Source organism: Strix uralensis, chromosome 8 (genome assembly GCF_047716275.1).
Source record: "Strix uralensis isolate ZFMK-TIS-50842 chromosome 8, bStrUra1, whole genome shotgun sequence".
NCBI classification, from domain to species: Eukaryota; Metazoa; Chordata; class Aves; order Strigiformes; family Strigidae; genus Strix; species Strix uralensis.
Window position 1 is genome coordinate 20,805,113 of NC_133979.1, and position 20,054 is coordinate 20,825,166.

The 20,054-nt window shown below is 36.5% G+C and overlaps 1 protein-coding gene across 3 annotated transcripts in view; it reads right to left on the reverse strand.

Annotated features, from left to right (window-relative positions):
• DPYD (dihydropyrimidine dehydrogenase) overlaps positions 1–20,054 on the reverse strand; it is a 365,990-nt gene that overhangs the window by 181,030 nt on the left and 164,906 nt on the right. For all 3 annotated transcript variants that reach the window (XR_012629947.1, XM_074877213.1, XM_074877215.1), the window contains 4 exons: positions 15,695–15,802; positions 12,461–12,630; positions 10,598–10,808; positions 1,083–1,267 (listed from right to left, as the gene is read on the reverse strand). Coding sequence is in view for 2 of the 3 variants with exons in the window: in XM_074877213.1 (XP_074733314.1) it covers positions 1,083–1,267; positions 10,598–10,808; positions 12,461–12,630; positions 15,695–15,802 (674 nt within the window). In the remaining variant the exon portion in view is untranslated. The remainder of the gene's footprint in view (positions 1–1,082; positions 1,268–10,597; positions 10,809–12,460; positions 12,631–15,694; positions 15,803–20,054) is intronic.

Consider the following 20,054-nt stretch of genomic DNA (forward strand, 5'->3'; position numbering starts at 1 on the left):
GATTAAAGATGTTTCACACTCAGCATTTTCAGAGGGTCTAAGAAGGCAGGACACAAACAGTGCTTTAGAACAAGTGAGGAAAAAATATGCACAGATACTAACAACAAGCTTTCAGTTGAAGTATTTTTAGGAAGTGAAATCAGACCCCAACAGCATGAAATTGCACAAACATGCAATCAAAGAGGCTTTGAGCAGATGGATGGGGGAGAAAGACATCGAGCTGTTACAGTCCCAACTTCAGTTGTTCAAATCTCTTTTTGTGGGAGAATGAATCATGTATCATGTTTCTAAAAAGTTCCTTGCACTTATGAACACACTCTTTGTCAGCTGGTTCTCCACACACAGGCTGTGTCTCCCGTCTCTGACGGTTCCTCTGCAGCTCCTCTAGACTTTGTGCTCTTTCTTTTACTAGAAAAATTAGGGCAGAGGTGCTCAGTCAGCAACATACAAGGAGCACCAAAAGGGAACATTCAGTTATCAGGCTTTTCAAGTCTATACCCCTTAAATTCACATTTCTCAGGTAAATTCTCCTTTGAATTATTTTCCTCTGTGCACTCAGTGTTTATCTTTTTGTCAGACTCTTGTGTCCAGTTTATCAGCCTCATCAGAGCAAACTTTGGTTCCAGTGTAGATAATCTGAATGTTCTGTAAACTGTTAATACACTAAAAATGTCTTCCCCAGGTAACAACTTTGGCAGTATTTAATTTTTACTTTATGTGCTATTGGGAGATTTTACTTTTTAATACTGATGGGCTCGCTTCTTTTCCCCAATTACCCAATTAGGCCTTCTACTTGCACTGTGCAGGGAGGCTTGCTACCCTTGAGTGGAATTCAGAGCTGGGGCCAATAAAATGTTGCTTGGATTTTAGTGTTAAGATAATGTAAGAAAGCTGGGTTCAACTACCCAAACTCAAGTATGTGATCCAAGTTGAATAAATCTGTAATGCTCAAATCACCAGATAATCCAGGTATCAGTTTGTCAAAACTTGTATATTTAATCTAAACCACAATGAAATTATTTTTAAAAGTATCTAAAAGCAGATAGAAATGTGAAAGAGAAAAAGACTTTTAAAAAAATCACCTGTATGTATCTGTGCATGTACCAGGAAGCTTGTTTTCCATCATTTACTGATTCCACTGTAGTGGTAGCAAGACCACCAATGTCACCCCCTGCAAAAACCCAGGGTTCACTTGTTTGCATAGTTTCCGGATCTACTTCAGGAAGACCCCATCTGTTAAACTTGATAGGTGCCATGGCCTCTCTGACTGTAATTAAAATGAACGACAAGTATGTTAATAGAAGAAAGAAAAAGCTGTTGCTAAAATCTGTCAGATATACACTGATAACAATTAGAAAAGCAGTTCCAAGTTCTTTCACTTACTTAAATGTGAATTTACAGTAGGAATGAAAAGTCCTTTTATATACAGAAACGCTTTTGTTGAGCTAGGGGAGGTATGTAATTACTAACAGGTCTCGGACAGAAAAACAGCATACATTATATGGAACAGCAGTTTGGTAGTATCAGAAAAGTGACCAATTCCTGTGTGCCTGCAAAGCCAGACTTGCATAAAAAATAAACGTACACAAGTATCACAAGAAGGGACTGACTCAATGCAGGCTCAAAAAATAATTGGTGCTAATGTTCTTCTGGTGACTCCCTGAGAACACAGTGCATATCCCAGAAGCTGGAACTCACAAAGTCATTCTCACTGGCATTATTCATCTCCCAGGGAAGAAGTCCAGCACTTCTGAAAATCCTATTAATGAACAATATTAACAAAGGAAAAATAAATTTCCTCCCTTTCCCTCCACCCATAACTTTGTACTGCATTTACCTTAACAACTTGCTTTTCTCCTGAATAACCTACCACATACTCTCTAGCACAACTTAATGCACAGCAAATGATTTTTGACATTTAAAACCAAAAAAGAGTGTTTCTGATACAATTTCTAGACGTTCATTTAGATCTCCAGAATTTACTTCCCACATTTATTAACCCTCATAACAGAAATGATACTCTGCTACTTTCTGACAGGCCATTATTAAACCTGACTGAAAATTTTCAGATGGAACATTTTCCCACCAGGAAGTGTTATGTTATCAAAGCTTTGGCTTTGACAGTGTGTTGGTTTTAAAGAAATTTAATTCTGAAAAAGATGTATTTCAATAAAGTCAAAACTATCCTGACTTAATATTTAAACTCAGAACATCATGAAAGTAAGGCTCACTTTGAAACTTGTTACATATATTAAGAATAAAACCATAAAAACACAATCGAAATGCTTACATGAAGACAATATATTTTGTATCTTTTTCAATACAATTTCTGATGTTTTTTTAGAGCATGCATTAAGTTACCTTAATTTTTTTCATGTTAGTAAGCAGCATATATAGGCATTCTGCACATGAACTATTATTGTCCTTTAAAATAATGTAGAAGCAAAAATTTAAAAAATCACTTTTTATACTGCATGGCATTACATACACATAAATACTCAGAAAAAAATAATCTTTTCCATATTAACAGGATTTTTATTATGCGTTTTTAAATTATTTTATTGTAATTGCAAAGACACTTCAAAGTAGCTTGATGAAGATAATCATGTTTTCAATAAATATTTTTAGCAAATGTTGATAGCATGTATCAAAATGAGGGGGTTTATAGCTTTGTCTACAGGAACTGAAAATTCTACAATAAAATGCAGCTTAAAATTGCAGCGTCCCTCAGGGACATACGACTAGCAGATGCAGATTGCCAAGGTCAATTAAACTGATGTAGTTGTGCTGTCATATATGTAAAAGAGAAACCTGCCAGTTTAAGACAAGAATATTTCTCCAATACAAGGGCAAATTCACAGTATTGCCCAGTGCATGCCTGAGTATACAGCAAGCTTCAAATGCATCTTCCTTGCACATCATCATGATGGAATTTTCTTCCCAGGATCTGTGCCTCTCTTCACCTCCAAATCATATATTAGAAGTGTATTTCAAAGTGGGGGGCTGTGTATAACCAGGGGCAAAATAATAAAATAGGAAGCAAGGCACAAACATTGTCACCTACTTGTCCCACCTACACTCTCCTCCTCACCCTTGGCACACACAAACATACATCCAGAGGACTGTAATCCAAAGTATTTTTTTACAACTGGTTCAGAAGCCAGAATCACAGAAGACAGTTTTAAACTGAAAGACTGTAGCAGGTTTTCATACCAGAAGTATTTAATCTATCTTCAAGACCTATTGCTTGCACAATCCCTCCCACCCTGCATATCCTTGTGGCTTAACTTGGCAAAAATAGTATTTGCGTAGTAACAGAATCAAAAACTTATGAAATGGTGTCCTTTAAAAATATTCAAATTACTGAAAGATCACATCAAACACAACCTTCAGACAGAGACATTTCTCAGTCTAGAAAATGAGTTTTTTGGTTTGTTTGTTTGGGTTTGGGGGCTTTTTGTTTCTTTTTTTAAAAAAAAGGAAAGTGCTGATAATGACTGATAGCAGTTTTATTAAGAATGCTTCAGTAATATTTATAAATCAATACATTAACTTTCTCTTTATGTCTCGGACTGTTTGTACTTCAACAAAGCTTTTGATCATCTTATATTTTTCATATATAAGATAACTTATTGCATGCAGTGGTACCATCTCAGCATGTGGTCTAGACAGTTCTCGCAAGCTAAATATGTACAGGCTTGTAAAGATATGTTTGGAAAAAACCCAGAGGAAAACTTGGAGCTTCAGGATTTGGTATTGGGAATTTAATAGATGACTTTTGTTTCTCTGAGACAGGACTGAACCACAGTAAAGGCGTTAGAGGGCAACATGCTATCGGAGATGTAGTTTTTCAGAAGAGATGATGTAAAACTGGAAGTCCTGACTACTTATTTCATCTTGTGGAAAACAGGGTATTACCTCTCTTATCCTGGATCTACTACATTTCTCAAATCTATCTTTGGACTGTTTTGTGCTAAAATAGCTGTCTGGACATAATTATACCAAAAGCTTTCTGAGTGCAAAGAATGCCCAACATACCTTCACCTGAAACATCTCCCTAGGGCCTGGGGATTTGTCTGCCTGATCAGTATTTTTAAAATTGAGAAAGAACATTTCTCTGGTGGCAAGGTTGACATGGTATCCAGCAGCTATTTCCTTCTGTCTTTTTTATAATCTCCAAGATTTAGGTTAAGTAAAAATAAGGGCATGATTTAAAAGCATCTTATATAATAGTTCCTAACGTCCTCACAATTTGGATCTGGTACCCAGAGCAACTGTGAGGCTGAAGGGACCTAAACCACCTGCAGAAAGAAGGGGAGAGCTTTGGTCTTCACAAAGGGATGCCCCTTCTCTGCCCCTGCAAGGGGTGAGAGAGAATCTAAGAGCCAAACCTGAGCTTGAAAGGAGGTGACCCCAACTATCAGTTCTCTGAATTGCTGTTTGACACTGAACAGCAAGCAAACAAGATTCCTAATGTTTTTGTTGGTGCATGATTTGGCTCTGGGGTAAAGAAAAGAGTGTCTTTTAAATCCCTGCACTCTCACACCCTTTAAAGTTTAAAACTAACATAGCTTTTCTCTTGAAAATACAAAGTATAATCCTGTGGCTGTGCTGCCTTCTCCTCCATATCCTAGTGAGATATTATATCTAATTTGAAAAGATCCTCTGGATGAAAGACAGTATACAATTGAATTATTCTGATGCTATCAAGTGATGCTAATACAAATAACACCAAACAAAAGGACACTTCTGAATATATATTCAAATTTCCTATATTCACAGAGCAAACAAACACAAATGGAAAAGCAGCAGCAATTATAGCACTTGCAAAAACAATATTAAAATATAAGTGAATACAGAAAAAATATTTTAATTAACAAAACAAATCAAATGGAAAAGATTCCTCAAATAAAGCTTTAAAAGTGAGTCTGTGTGTGTTTGACTGCCATGACTAATTATGTATCCATGTAATGTGTGTTCAATTTGGGCTTATTTAAATAGCAGAAATGCTCATTAGCTGCAGTATATCTGTGAAGCTTCAATAAACAGTTTAATGGTTTTTATGTTTAACCAATTTCATAAGTTCCTGTAATTTTAGCTTTAGTAGCTCATTAATGTTATTTTTGATATCCATCTTACAGAATTCCTTTACAGTGAACACTAGCATTACTTCAGAAAAATATTAATATACTGTAACTTTCTTAATCTCAAATGTAAAACTACAGCTGTCACATGCACCAATAGACTGATTAACTGCTGACACTGCCCAGTGTCAGCAAATAAAGGCACAGTCATGCTTCCCACAGTCTCTGCCCCACTAGCGTACTGAACCAGGATTAGAAAGTGATTTGACTGGATAAAGTTGGGTCCAGGTATCCTAGGAGAGGTACTGACTTTGTTTTTAGCCTGTAAGGAGCAAGCAAATGTGTACTGATGTCTAGAGGGTGAAAGAGCAGAATTCCTGCTCTAAGTTAACATGACTTTAGAAGTCATCATGAAGCCACTTTTGGAAACTGGTCATCATTTCAGGGTGTGGAACTGCTGCACTCAAAATCATGCAGTAGACCCATATGTGGAGAAAAATCCTATTCCAAATGACTCAGCAGGAAAACTCATATCTATTTCACTAGGAATCTTCTGAATCTGTATAAATTTCAGGTTTATATAACAATTTTTTTTAAAAGTCTAGTGACTAGAAGTCTGTTCTGTGGGTGTGAGGCAGATGCTGTGCTACCAGGGAGACACCAGGTCACCCCCGTGGGCATTCCCAGCTGAGGCCATCTCTCTTCCTCCCTCCTAGTCTTTCATTAGATAGTCAAGGTTTCAGTGCTTTGAGGGTGAGGTTACCTAGTTGTCTGAGCAGGCTGGATGAAGAAACTCAACACTCCTTGCAGGTTCACTGGCTTCTGTACCATTTGAAGTTCTGTATTTGTACAAAGGAAAACTAAAATATTTTTCACTTATGAGCTCAGAGCTCTGCAAGCTTTTCCCTAGCAAATGCTTCTCAATCTATAGAAATAAATATTAAATAGGAGTGGGTTAAATAATAAAATTGTAAACTACTTGGGCAAATCTATCTTTGCTGTATGTTGCACTATACTGGAGGGGCAGTAGTTATACTCTAGTAAGCCTTCTGGGGTTTGCTGCTGCAGTTTCCAAGCAAGACGATAGTCGTACTAAAAGTAAAAGCAAAATATCTGAAAGTTGTGACTGATTCCCAGCAATTTGAAATAAAATTTTGCCCTTCAGTTACCATGCAATAGCTAGCTACTACCAAAAATTTAATAAAAAAATATTTTTGCTCACAAATAGCCTACTATTCCTGGCGTTTTTTGCAATGGTAGTATTTGGAGTTTGCTTGGGTATTTTTGCATTCCCTTTTTTGTGTCTCCAGGAAAATAAAACAGGCATTATCATGCTACAATTCAGTGTTCTGATAAATAGGAATACTTCCTCTTTACCACTGCCTGCTAAACAGTGTTGAACTAAACTTACATTGCCAGTTCCCTACCCTGCCTTAGCCCCCTGTCCTGCACAGCATTTTGTAGTGCGTTTTGAACAAGTGTACTATTTTCCATAATTTCTCCATGGTTCTACTCAGAAAGTCCAGGTTCTCCTCAAAAATTCAGGAAAATAAATCAGAACAAGGACGCTTGTTCCAATGCAAAATTCTGCAGTCCAAAAATACTGTTCCCTTTTGCTTATCAGAACAACATAAATGAGAAAATGGTTATTCAAAGTTTAGACTTCAAAATCAACTGGACTGGTGTTAAGTAGGACGTTGAGGCTGTACGGAATGCTAGGGAGTACACGGAATTACATTTGTATATATTGAATAGTTACAATTTGGAATGGTGACAGAAGATATTTGAGTAATTCACTAATATGTTGTAGGCCTACAAAATAACAAACCAAGCAAAAGATCATGAACACAAGGAAAGGTACAAAATTCTCTCACAGCTCTTTGTTTATGTGGGTCAGTTCTGATGGCTTGAAGGCTTTGATAAGCTATGCAGTAAAAAAAAAAGCAGCTTGTGCTTGCAAAAACTTTTTTTTCCAACAAGAAGCAAAACAGTTTTCTTACTCCATCTGCAGTAGTTTGATTTGAACAATTTGCTGGGGGTTTTTTTACTGGTTTCAGTAAAGTGGTAATGTTCTTAAAATAGTCTACAAGGCAACTCTCCTGTTCTGTCTATTAGCAACTTCCTGAGCATAAAATGGACTTAGGAGTCCATTTTTTTAAAATTAATGATGCATTTACATGATTCCCAATGGAAGGATGAATACCTACTAGAACTATTGCTTAAAAACACAATCAGCATTTTATTTTTACAAAACAAAAAAGACCTACTGTGAGCACATGGAATCTCAGTTGCAAATTTGATAGTTACCATGCAAGAATAAGAAACATATTGTTGAGGATAATAAACTAGAAAAAGCTTTCTAACCTACGAGCTATTTCTGCTCAGAATAGCAGTCACCCATGTCCTTATGTCTTGTAAAGGAAAACTTTAAAACAGGAGCAACAAGGGTGCCCTGAACACTCTGCTGAACTGGGGCTAAATCTGATTTTAAACCCTCTGGTTTTCATAGTATTTTCTTTATTCTTATATCAGTAGCATCAGCATTTAACATTATTAATAACAAATAGGACATATCCTGCTAGCTTAGCCCATACCAAGACTGCATTTGCATTTTCCTGAGGTGCCTTACGAATTAGGTCAATTGATAGAGCTTTGTATGAGCAACAATTAACACATTTATTCAGCCTGCATCTGAGTCATCCAGTCATAGAATAATTCAGACTAGAAGGGCCCTCTGGAGGTCACCTAGTCCATCCCCTTCTTAAAAGTTATATCAAGTTCCAAGTCAGATCAGTTTGCTTATGGCATTGTCCAGTTATGAGTACCTTCAGTACTTTCATCTCCATCTTTTGATGGAGAATACCCAAATATCTCCATCTCTTGAATACAAAAATGTGCTTCCTTTTTTTAAAAAACCACTAAGAATATAAGATGCTTTTGGTGGGGGGTTTTTTAATTTCTTTTTGTTATGTATGCTGAGGTAGCCTGGAGATTTGGTTGTAATCCAGCTCAGTTGTGAAAAGCAAATTTGACTTTCATTAAGATGGCTTAGTCAAAAAATAAAGATTTAAAAGCAACTGAAGTGGTATGCTCAAAATAAACACTTTATTCCCTCAAGTCTTAGTTTCTTTTCACTTTCACAACATCCAAAACAAATGCCTTGCATTTTTCCTTGTAATTGGATTGCTATTCTAATAGCAGTTTCACAAAAAATACAGCGTGAAACTGAGGTGTATTGCTCACCCCCAAGGTAAATGACTGTTCTTTCATGATCAGGTCACTGCATGACTTTGTTCCCCTCCCATTTTATGTTCCTATTTAAAAACGTCACAACAACCAATTTAGACAGTGAATCCATACTAGGAGATACAAGAGTGGCACAGTATTATGGCTAAGCAACACAATAAGTTCAACCTTTTAGTTGAAGCAGTTTTTAATGTGGGAGAAAACAAAATCACTCCTTTATCATAGGGTCTATGAATCATAACAAAACCTACTGATTGCATAGGCTAATATTTGATTTACCACATGAGGTTCTAGAAAACCTTCCAAAAAAACTAAACAGAGGGTTTTAAAAACAACAACAAAACACCAGAATTCTCAGTCAAGTCACCTCCACCATTGAAGTAGTTCATGAATCTCTTCAAGATTAAAAAACATATTAATCTTCTTCTCCCTGCTTCCTGGAGGTTGGGCTGAGCCCTAAAACATGACCAACACAGATGGCAGACTCCTTATACAGCAATACATCTCCAAGTAGAATGGGAGTCTGTTCTCTCAAAGAGACGTGGACTACACTTCCTGTGCCCTTTTAGAGCAGGAAGCAACTGCAGGGCAGGAGGCAGCCCTAAGTAATCAGCACTGTACGTAGCTGGGTGCAGTTACTGTCTAGATACAGCCTAGGCTGCATGAATCTATCGCAAAGCAATAGTAACACACACAAGATATGAATGCTCCTGGAATTAACTTCACATGTTCCTTAAGGAACCAGGTTGATCCTTCTTTTTTACTGTAGGAGAGAGTTTAGACTCTTCTCATGGCTGTATGATGGTTTAATTTTATATACAATTGGACTGGTGCACAGGAAGCACCGAGTAGCCCGTTCAGATTACAGTCAACTCTGCTAGTAGCTATATTCTAAAATTCTTCAACAAGACCTATAATTTATCTTCATTAACTAATGTTTTGTCTTCCTGTGAAGTCAGTAGACTTTTTGTATTATTTTACCAATAACTCTAGAAAACCTTACTATCAGAAAACTAATTTTTTTAATTTCATTTAAAACAGCGTTATCTATAAGGCATACACAGAAAACGCAGATGTGGGAAGTCATACATTTTATATGCCTGAGGTATGTCTACAAATGCTACTAGTCTCCACTTAGATTATTTCAGATTTACAATTTTTCTATATTGGAAAGATTCACAAACTCACATTACATTAGGAAATTTTGAAATTACCTTTGCACTGGCAGAACCAACATCTGATTACCAAATTTTCTGGTGACATGCACTCTGAGGCACTTGTCAAGTCGTCTGTCAGAGTATTTATACCCAAAGGACCATGACAACATGTCATGGGTTAATCGGCTGGCATGAGCATGCCCTGGAGAGGTAGGCACATTGATCACTAAGGCTTTCAGAACCTGCTAACCTTGATGAGCAACTCCAGGCTGAAGATCTATTCATTTTATCAATCTGTCTTCTCCTGAGTCAGCAGTTTTTTTACTTCCAAGGCACATTTGATATATGTGCCTGAACTCTTTAAACCTAACCTAGTGCCTGAGAACAGTCTGAGCTCTGCTCAGTTCCCATGTTCTTAGTTGCACTCATGTTCCTCAGCTTTCTGCTACATCCAGACAATTTGTTCAATCTCTGAAATGCCATCTATGCACCAATTTCTGTGTCTTTAATAGGGAACTATGTAATTGTTAATTTTTAAGACCAAAGCTTGCAAAGTGCAACTAAATAATGAGGCAAGCTGAGACAAGCACAGGTGAATTTAACAAATACTGTATATATGAGAGAAGCCACAGTTCTCTTGCATATGCACAAGAAATGAGTGATACCCAGACCAGCTGAACCAGGATAATGAATCTGTCTTGATTCTTGCTTAATTTAATAGGTTAAAAAAAAAGTTTCAGAGATCAAATCAGTTCAGTTTAAAGTTGCAGTATAATGAGTTTCTCTAAAGTTAATTAGTGAGACCAGAAGAAATCCCCAAGTGTATTCTCTGAGATCCCATTTGCATTGAAAGCAAAATATATACTGAGCAACCGTAACTTTAATCCGAGTTCCTGCTCTGTACAGCAATATACAGAAACTACTGTGTTATCAGACCCTCAAGTTTTGTTAGAGGTATACCTGAAGGACAAAGAGATTCTTGTGAAGAGGACCAGCAGCCACAAATTGTGTAATATCCAGAAGACTCATTTCACAAAACTGTCAAAGGACACAAAATGGTTGCAGCTAAAATAACCATCAGCATTTATAGAATGCATTAGTAGGGGTTACCTTTATTGTCACCTAAAATGGAGCCAAAGGCACTGATCACCACATCAGTTTTCAGGCGGACAACCTGATCCTCATCTTCTTTCCAGTTTCCATCATTATCTTGTTCAGTTCGAACAAACTCCATAGCAACAATTTGTCCACCTCTAAGTACAACTTTCCGAGGGGAGAGGAAAGGCAGAAATTCACACTTCTCTTCTTTTGCAAGTTCCATCTGTAGAGGAGAAGCAATAAAATATATAACTTGAACACTGTTGTGTTTTTATGAAAAAAAACCCATAAACTGTTTTTTGACTCAAGATGCTACCACGCATTCTTCTATAGTAGAGGTCAGCTGTATACCATATAGAGACAGCCATTTTAATACCAACTTCAGAGCCTCCCATGCTATTAAATCAAGCAGTTCTAGACAGTGGCACTAGGTAAATTTGCAATGCAAACATTGTATGTTCTTATTGTTCCCTGTTACTTTAAATACGTATAACTCCTCTGAGGGCAAAAGAGTTACCTTATGTAATTCTCTGAGTCTTGTAAGAAGATGCCTAGTATTAATTAAGTACAAGCCCTGATTTGTGTTTACTATGATTTTAAGATGTTATTAAATGCTGAGTACCATGTGCAAACAACAGTTTTCTGAGTGACAATCCAGACTTAAAATCTTCTGAATCTCTGCTGTGGTAAAACTGCTGAAGTCAAACGGCATTTGGTCTTACCAAAGTCTTTAGGATTTGATTGTCTGTGTTTACATGACAACTTTTCTGAACATGTAATATCCAACCTGACATCATTGTAGCATGGCCATTACTAGCTGAAACTACTTATTTTACATTTTTCCAGGCCATTGCATGATTGGATGAGTACAAACATTGACAACTTTTAGGAATTTACCCAGACTGCTAACAAAGATTTTGGTTCAGAGTGACAGCTGATTCTTGATTAATAAGAATCTAAACAGCACTAGTCTGTCTGTGCAATGGCTTCAGTAATCTCATTGTGTCTAGAATTCTTAAATGAAGTGCAACAGAACAGAAGTCATCAAAAAATCCTCTATTACTTTTTTTGCACCTCTTATCTTCTATAAGATCTCAAAGATGCAAACCTTCTTGAAACAGATGACCAAACTACCATAAATCTCATGATAAAGATGCATAAGATGTCCTGATATCTTCAAGTATGCAAAAGTGTAAAGTATGTACCAAATAAATGATAATGGAAAAAGACCACCAAAATAAGAAAATCTAATCTGAAAAACTCCTTCTGTAGTACAGATACATTGAAGAAGCAGAGTCAGTTTCAAAATGTGCAGATGTCCTGATAAGCCAAAGTGTAAAGCCAAACTAAAAATCAAATTGAACGCTGAAATCTGTGATGAATGATATTGCTCTATTGCCATTGGCAGCGATTCAGTGCCAAAATCACTGTAAGTAATTGTCTTACAAGATTTTATAGGCTCCCAAGGCAACGTCAGGATCACTGAGATTCATTAGACCGCAGACAGAAAGTATCATTCCAGGATCTAACTGTGACCTGAAGAGTCACCTACAATACTCAAATGGGTGTTTGGTCTCTGGGGTGCTTCCAAGATTAAAAATTTTACTGTATTTTCTAATTTATAAGAAATTCTATGCCCTATATGCAAATGCATCTCTCTGACTTAACAGAAAACAGGTACAACAGATGAAAATTATTTATACAGAGACTATATAAAGTGAGTCTCAGATCTTTAATAAATGTTTATACATTTTAAGAGCATTTTTATAAACAAAACCTTTAGTGGATATCTTTTAAGTACCTATAGCACACTTTCAGGCCCTGTAGAAATAACAACTAATATTCCTTCTTATAAATGCTGTTATTCAATTTTACCTCTTCTGGGACAGCCCTGATATTAGTGAATCCTCTCCTGAAGACCACAAACACACGACGAGCTCCACAGCGTAAAGCAGATGTTGCACAGTCAAAAGCAGTGTCTCCTGCCCCAAGTACGATCACAGTTCCATGTATTGATGGCAATGGAGAGTGACAGGCACACATACCTGGAAGATGAAAGGAAACTCCCATTTTCAAGTAGAGAAACCATTTCTGCATGACAGCTCAAAAGGTACTTGTACTTAAAGCAGTGTAAAATTGCATCTTACAGTTTCCAAGCATGGAGTGTCACTATCAAATTATTCTGCTTCACTGAAAGACAGTTTTATTCCCATTTTTAAGATATGCTCATATACATAATTTCATAGTCAGTACTCTAAGCAGCTGCACCTTTCTATCTGGAAAGAATTCAAATGACAACACGTTTGTAGGATTGTGGGTCCTGTCAGGTTGAAATTAGCATTGTGAGATCTTTTTATTGAAAAAGTAAGTTTTGCTCTTATCAGATTCATTATCCTCCGAGTTAAAAAAAAAAAAAAAAAACAAAACAAAACACCTTTTAACAGATTAGAAAGAATAATACTTGGTATTTTTCAAAAGATGACCAGTTGTTGATAGCTTTGTGTAATAGTTTCTCAAAGTTAGTCCCCCCAGTCAGTTTTCTACAAGGCACTGACATTGTTCTGGCTATGACATGGTTCTCAGAGGTTATTCTCTACGGCAGCTGAACATGAGGCAGAAAGAATATTGTTATTACAGTAATTCCTAGATCTTCCACTGGGAGAAAACATTATGTGTTCATCATATACAGCTTGTATTTGATGATTTGATTATACAGAAAATACTTAAGTAAAACTGAACTGTGTTCCTTGTATGAGACTGCACTTTATCACAAGTTTAAATACAACTAACTTGATTAGGCAAATTACTGCAAAGTTTAAAAATAATGCCATAAATAATATAAAGCTATATTCTTAATGACCCTGTGATAACTTCAGTCAGGAGGTGCTAAGCTGGACATTTAATCATTGCACTGTAACTCGAGTATCCTGCTATAGCAGCAGCAGATTTTCACATGCAATTGTAAAAAAACACAAGTATAATTCAAGGAAACAATGCTTTTAATTTAGACATATAAACAGAGTGAGGACAACATCCTAATACACGTATTCTCTCTCCATTTGTAAAATGCTTAATGTATGGCAAATGCTATCATTTTCCTCCCTATGTATATGGCATTGCATTTACTATTTACTTAATGGGCTTCTTATTCTAAAATTCTTTCTAAACTTTTCTCATTTATTTTTAATGAACTTAATCCTTCAGAAAAACTGTACATTGAGCAGTGGCAAAAGTACATGTGCAGCAGGGGAATGGCAGCTCAGAGTGCCATCACGGGACTAGCCTAGAATGGATCAGTCACAGCAGCCCACTTTGCTCTTCATAACAAGGCCACTCCCAAGGTAAATTCACATCGATGTATCTGCAAGGGGAAGCCCTTTTGGAGGAAAGTACATTAACAAGTGGTATTCAGAACTTAATAAGCAGGCAGAATTTGTATCTTACTGTGACTAAGTCTATTATGTCTATTATTTAGAGAACTGTCATAGTAAAAAGAAAAGGATAAAGCACAGTATAGGGCGTGTATATTTTATTTTAAAATTCCATGCTTTAGAGAGCAAGAGGTGGCTACAGCTACAGACAGACACGAGAAAAATTAAGTAAAAGAGAGCATGTTAATTAACAAACAACACCAAAGAGCTATCTATTACTGTCAGTCAGAAAAGGTTAGTTCTTCAAAGTTCATCCTTTTTTTCATTGTAGACTTAATATAAAGAAAACCATTACATATCCTAGCAAATCAAGAGTGGTCCTTTGCAACATTTTAAAAGACACAGATCACAGTATATAGATCCTCATGCAGGCAGGTGACTTACAGTACACAAGTGCTATGTGTCCACACAGAGTTCTACAAAGTATTTTTAGTCAAATTATTACAAGAGGGGATAGTTTTGCAAGATTTATTTTTCCTTTGTTAATCTACAAATGTTTTGCAGTGCAGATTCTCAGTCTGCTTCATTTTTAAACATCTCTTTCTTCAAAAACAACCAAACCTACCCTTTTCTCCCAACCCATTTGAGCTCACTTAGAGCTTATGAAAAGACAGAAATAAGCATTTGATCAAAACAACAGAGATGGGACAGATGGGATGCAGAATTTCCCTTCCTAAATATTTTGTATAAACTTTACTTTTATATACAGAATAATTTGCTGCAGAAGGTATATTCTTCAATTTATGGGAAGTCTACTAAGTAAGCAGGCAACCTTATATGATGCTAAAAGAAATTTCTGAATGCCCAGAAGAAAATCAGTTTGTAGATAAAAAAGGTATATGTGTGGTTAAATATGTGGTAATATGTACAAGGCTACATACTGCACCAAGTACATGCCCAAAAAACTGTACATTGTGGAATCTAGAACATGAGGGAATGTAGTGTAGAAATCATGAGCCCCATCTCATACATCCATCTGGGGCTTATGACTCCACATTCAGGGCCACTGAAAGCAGCTATACTCCTTGGGGAGCAAACACAGCCATCTCTGTACTCAAAACAAAGATGTAAAAGCATAAAACAAGACTGCATTTGGTGCCTATGAAGTGAGTGTGGTCTTATTAACGGCTGGCATACTAGTGTTGTCCCAAGTCTTAGACCGTAAGTTGGGTAAGGAACTAGTGCTTCCTTAAACGTGTCTGTAAAACATGCAGTATGTGACTTGGGATCAAGTAAAATAATTTATCAACAATACACAAAGAAGGTGTTTATATGGGTCAGTAACATGTTCTTCAATATCAGATTTTTTCAAGACCATCTTATATATACTATTGATATCAAGATAATTGATATCAAGATTATTTATACAAATAAGAAGTTTATGACATCTTTTGAATATAATTAAAAATAACAAATATAACTTATTAGGGGTAATGCTTTGCCATGTGCTTAGATTTTTACATATGACTATTTGCTTTACAGTCTCTAAGACTGACTTTCCTGACCACACTTCTGAGGCTGCAAGTCAGCAAGGGAAAACCCTGCCCCAGTCCTATTCATTGGGAGGTGCTTCAAAATTGGATCTGCTGCTGTGTAACCAGCTGTCCATTTTGATATATCAATAACTGCTAATGACTTACTGAATATGATTACAAAAAAACCCCATAGTATCACACACCTGGTTTACTTGCCACTGCTACCAAAGGTAGAAAGTCTTTAGATGTGTAGAATCCTTGATCCATTCTCAGTCCTTGGAATATAGTGTCTCTGTTTGGTTCTGGCAAACCTAAAACAGATATTTTAAGCCATATCAGAACTATATGGGAAATTTCAATGACCAATATATATTTCACATTACATACCCATTTTCAAAAACATCCTCAATACAAGCACTTTTACAAACCCTCAGATGTTTCTAAAATAGCATCACAGATTACTGTAGTTTCATGTTTGTAGCCTGTAGCTTACATAACTGGTGATCTTTTAATAATACTGGCACTTGAAAATAAGGTTGTTGGATAAACTGTGTACTCATACAACTCATACCAAAACAAATGCAGAGGAAAGGATTAGAAAGAACAGGATATACAGGATGCAAAAGCAGAGAAGCTACTGGGGAAGAGAGGACTCTTATAAGCTTTTCTTGTATTGCTTTACCTGCATGCACATGTAACTTACTGATGTGAAGTGGTTTTGTTCCCTTTGTTTTGAGACATTTTTCAATACAACTATTCTGCAGTTAATACAAATAAAGCAATAATAAACAGCTTAACTGATGAGGAGAGGAGGACAAATGACAATGTTGTAGTTCTGTCTTATCTGCGAGTATTTGTATACCATCATTTTTTGCCATTCTTGATTGTTTTCTCAAAACCCTGAAGTCCTTATTGGCTGACATTTATTTATAGTTATTAATAGCGCACATTTATACAGAAGCCATAGGATACAGACAGGGATACATTTCACAACCAATAACAGCAACAAATACCTTTCAATTAAAAGAAAGCAGCAAAAAGCATCTTCCAATTATCACAGAATATCTTCCCGTTGCTGTGTGAACATTTGGACAGCACAAAAAACCCAGCCTAGCTGACACAGAAGTTAAAACGTTTTTTTCATGTAAATGGAATGATCTGTCAGAGTATTTTCCACAGGACCTTGACTTCCATATTTACATCAAAAACCCCATAATATTATCAAAGTATGCTAATTAATAATTACATATCAAAATGGAGTAAATGTCAACAATTTTCTAAGAAAACACACTAGAACCGAGGAGTCTTTGGAGCCAGCAGGCAGAACTGGAGCATGCAAAGTAATCAGTGTTCCCTCCATTCTCAGGCATGGATGGCATCAGACTAATTTTTCTCCTCTTTGAGACACACTGGTCTGGAAAACCCCAATAACACCATATTAGTGCCAACAACAAAGTAGGATTGCACTTTGAGGAGTGTTGTTTCAAGTAGGGAAGCTTTAGGGCCTTTTTATATTACTGAAGCAGCAAAAATCTGTCTCATTACAGCATAAGATCAGGACTCAGTCGTAAGCTAGTTTAGGATTTTTTCATGAGTCACCTGATATGAGGGAAGTTTCTTAAACCTCTAGATCCCTGAATTAAATTACTATAATACAGAAGGAAAAAAAAAAAAAAGTTTAATTTTAGTTTTAACAGTTTCAGTGAAGAAAATGAAAACATGCTCTCAGTGAATTCAAAAGGCTTACAAGCCAAAAAGGAAATTAAAAAATCCTGAAATTTTTGCATTTCAAAAATTTTATGTTGAGCCTTTTCTTGATCTCTTATAAAAAAAAAAAAAAAATCATGACAGTTGCTGAACACCTGACTTTCAAAACACTGCTGACTTATAGTTGGATATTGAGAAAAACAAGATTAGAAAATACTATCACGAACTGAACTCAACACTTTTGAATACTTCCTGGGTAGACTGGAATATCAGCTAATGAAGAATGAATAATGGATATCTTAAGAGGCTGCCAGAAAGAGTGCTATTGAAAGTACAATATGTAAAGTACATTAAAGAAATTATTTTTAAAACTGCATAAGTTTTCCTCTGTATATATTGCAAAATCATTTATGGCCAGAAGAGTACCTCAGAAAAAGCTCTCAGTGACTGCCTACAGGCAGAGGACAGAGTAATGCAGCTATTTCTATTGAGGTATCTGTAAACCAGTTTACAGATACCTCAGTTTACTCTTGGGAGAAACACTCTTGTCATCAGTGAGATGTGCAGCCTGCATTAAAGATAATTTCCTTTCTATCCCCATTCAAAAACAAGGAGAAACCCTCAAAAATATTTTTTCTACTTGTTTTTGCCACTTTTATCATCTAATGAAAATGTCTCTAACAGCATCAGTAATTTAGCTCTCATAGGCTGAAGAAAGAGTAGAATTCAAGGAATGTTGCAATGTTCATGTTTCAGTCAGTGAAATCAAAGGAGTTGGATTAAGAATGCATTGGATTCAATAAAGTTTAGCCTGGATGATATGACCAAAAAACAGCCTAAGAGGTAGTCAGTATACATGGCATTTTCTGCTATTTATTTTACTGTTTTCATTTTGCTGAAAACTCCATGAAAACCAATTTTGCAATATTTACATTTGAAGGAAATGCAGGGGATTTTTCTCTTATACCTATAAACACCTGGCACAGTTTCAAGCTCTTTGCTAAGCATCTGCTGGAAGTTGTACTAGATTCTGATCTCCTTTTGCTGTTTAATATTTGCCATTATAATGATTGCATTTAATTTTGTTAAAATAGGGAGATTGAGTACTTCTTAAAGCCACTAGGCTAGCTAAGAAAGAGGCAGACAAATAAAGAAAGAGATCAAGAACTGTTAAGATCCACTTTAGAGAGACACCATTTCATAATAAATGGCCACCCCACAGAAGTATGCTTTCCAGTCAGATCAAATATTGATAAATAGCCAACAGCCTCTCAGGAGAGAGAGCATTTGACGAAAAAACAGCAGTAGAGGAAAAATGTAGTTTCAAGCAAACAGTTTTAGAGAAGAATTAAAATTTAAAAAACCCCAGTCATCTATGAAAGACACAATTTAGGTCAAAATAATGAACCAAGAGAAATACCCTTTGAAGATAAATCAGAGAGATCCTTTAGCAAAAGGGAATTCACACACTAGTACAAAATAGCCAGGAGCCACCCAAGAAAAAATGCTTAGAAAAACATGAGGTCTTTCCCCTAGGTTTTAGGCTGAAGCCAATGGTAGTCAGTTCTCTGCTCTCCAAATCCACCTGCAAGCCATCTAAAAGGATCTTTTATTTATTACTTGGTATTTCTTGTCCTGAAACAATCTTTCACTATTCTAGGTCTCCTGTCTTTAAATAACCTATATCAAAAATCTAGTGATACTTCACCTGCACTGAAGAACAACTCTTCTGAAGGGCAACTAAATGGATGCAGCCTAGCAAGATAATTCCACTGGTGTTGTCCAGATGAACTCTGCACACCCGTACACAAGCACAGGGCTATGCCCAGTCCCCTGCCTTCTGCAGCCAAAGCCCTGGCCTTCCTAAAGCCTCAGTCCCTTGACTTGCTGATGCCAGGGAACAAGCTTCTGAAGCAACTGATATCCAAACTACACAATGAAGCCTCATGGACTGTGGAAAATGGCATTTACTAAGAATAGAGAAAGTAGAAACATCATGAAAATAACAGCTTGCATGACAGATCTAGTTCAGCTTCACAAAAGCTAATCTAGACAGTCCCAATCTGGGTCAGGTACAGCACAGAAAGCAATTCATCTCTATTCCTGACCCTCTGGTTGGCTAGGCCCTGCCTTTCATCTCCAGATGCTCCAGCTATCTCTCAGTAAGCATTCCTCTCTTAGCAGGAAGCCCTCTTTCCTTCTTTCCTTCATTTGATCTCCACAACTCCTTCTCCAGTGGGCTAAACCTCAACCTCAGTGTCTCTCCCATGTCTGACATACCATATACTTTCCAAAGTCATTAGCCACTACAACAGTGGCTTTGGAAAACACGGACTTTTAACCTCCCATTTTTATATCCTTTATATATACATATAAATATATACATGCGCATATATACATTAGAAAAAACAGCACCTGCTCCCTATCAAGATCTTGTACTCTGTTCTCACAATACTGATCCACGGTCATTTTCTTAACTGATTGCGGTAAGTCTATCGTCTCCATTTAAAGAGACAGAATTCAGATCCTCTCACAATTCCCTAGTCCAGATGAAATATGAATCGCTAAATGATTAGAGTCAATTTGTCAGGTATACAAGGCAATATACAAGACTGATGCATACACAATGTAAGGGATTAGCATGCAGACCAACGCACCTAGTCCACTTGGTTGCTGCACTAAATAAATCAAGGCACATCAACACATCGGTCAGCTAAGTCTGAAAAGGAAATAAACACTGCTGCTATTACTGTAACTATTAGTCTAGTCTGGAAAGGAAAACTAAAATGGGAGTAGAGGCACAGCATCTCTCTCTGTCCTATTTTGATGAAATCCCCTTTCCACAGAAACAGGAGT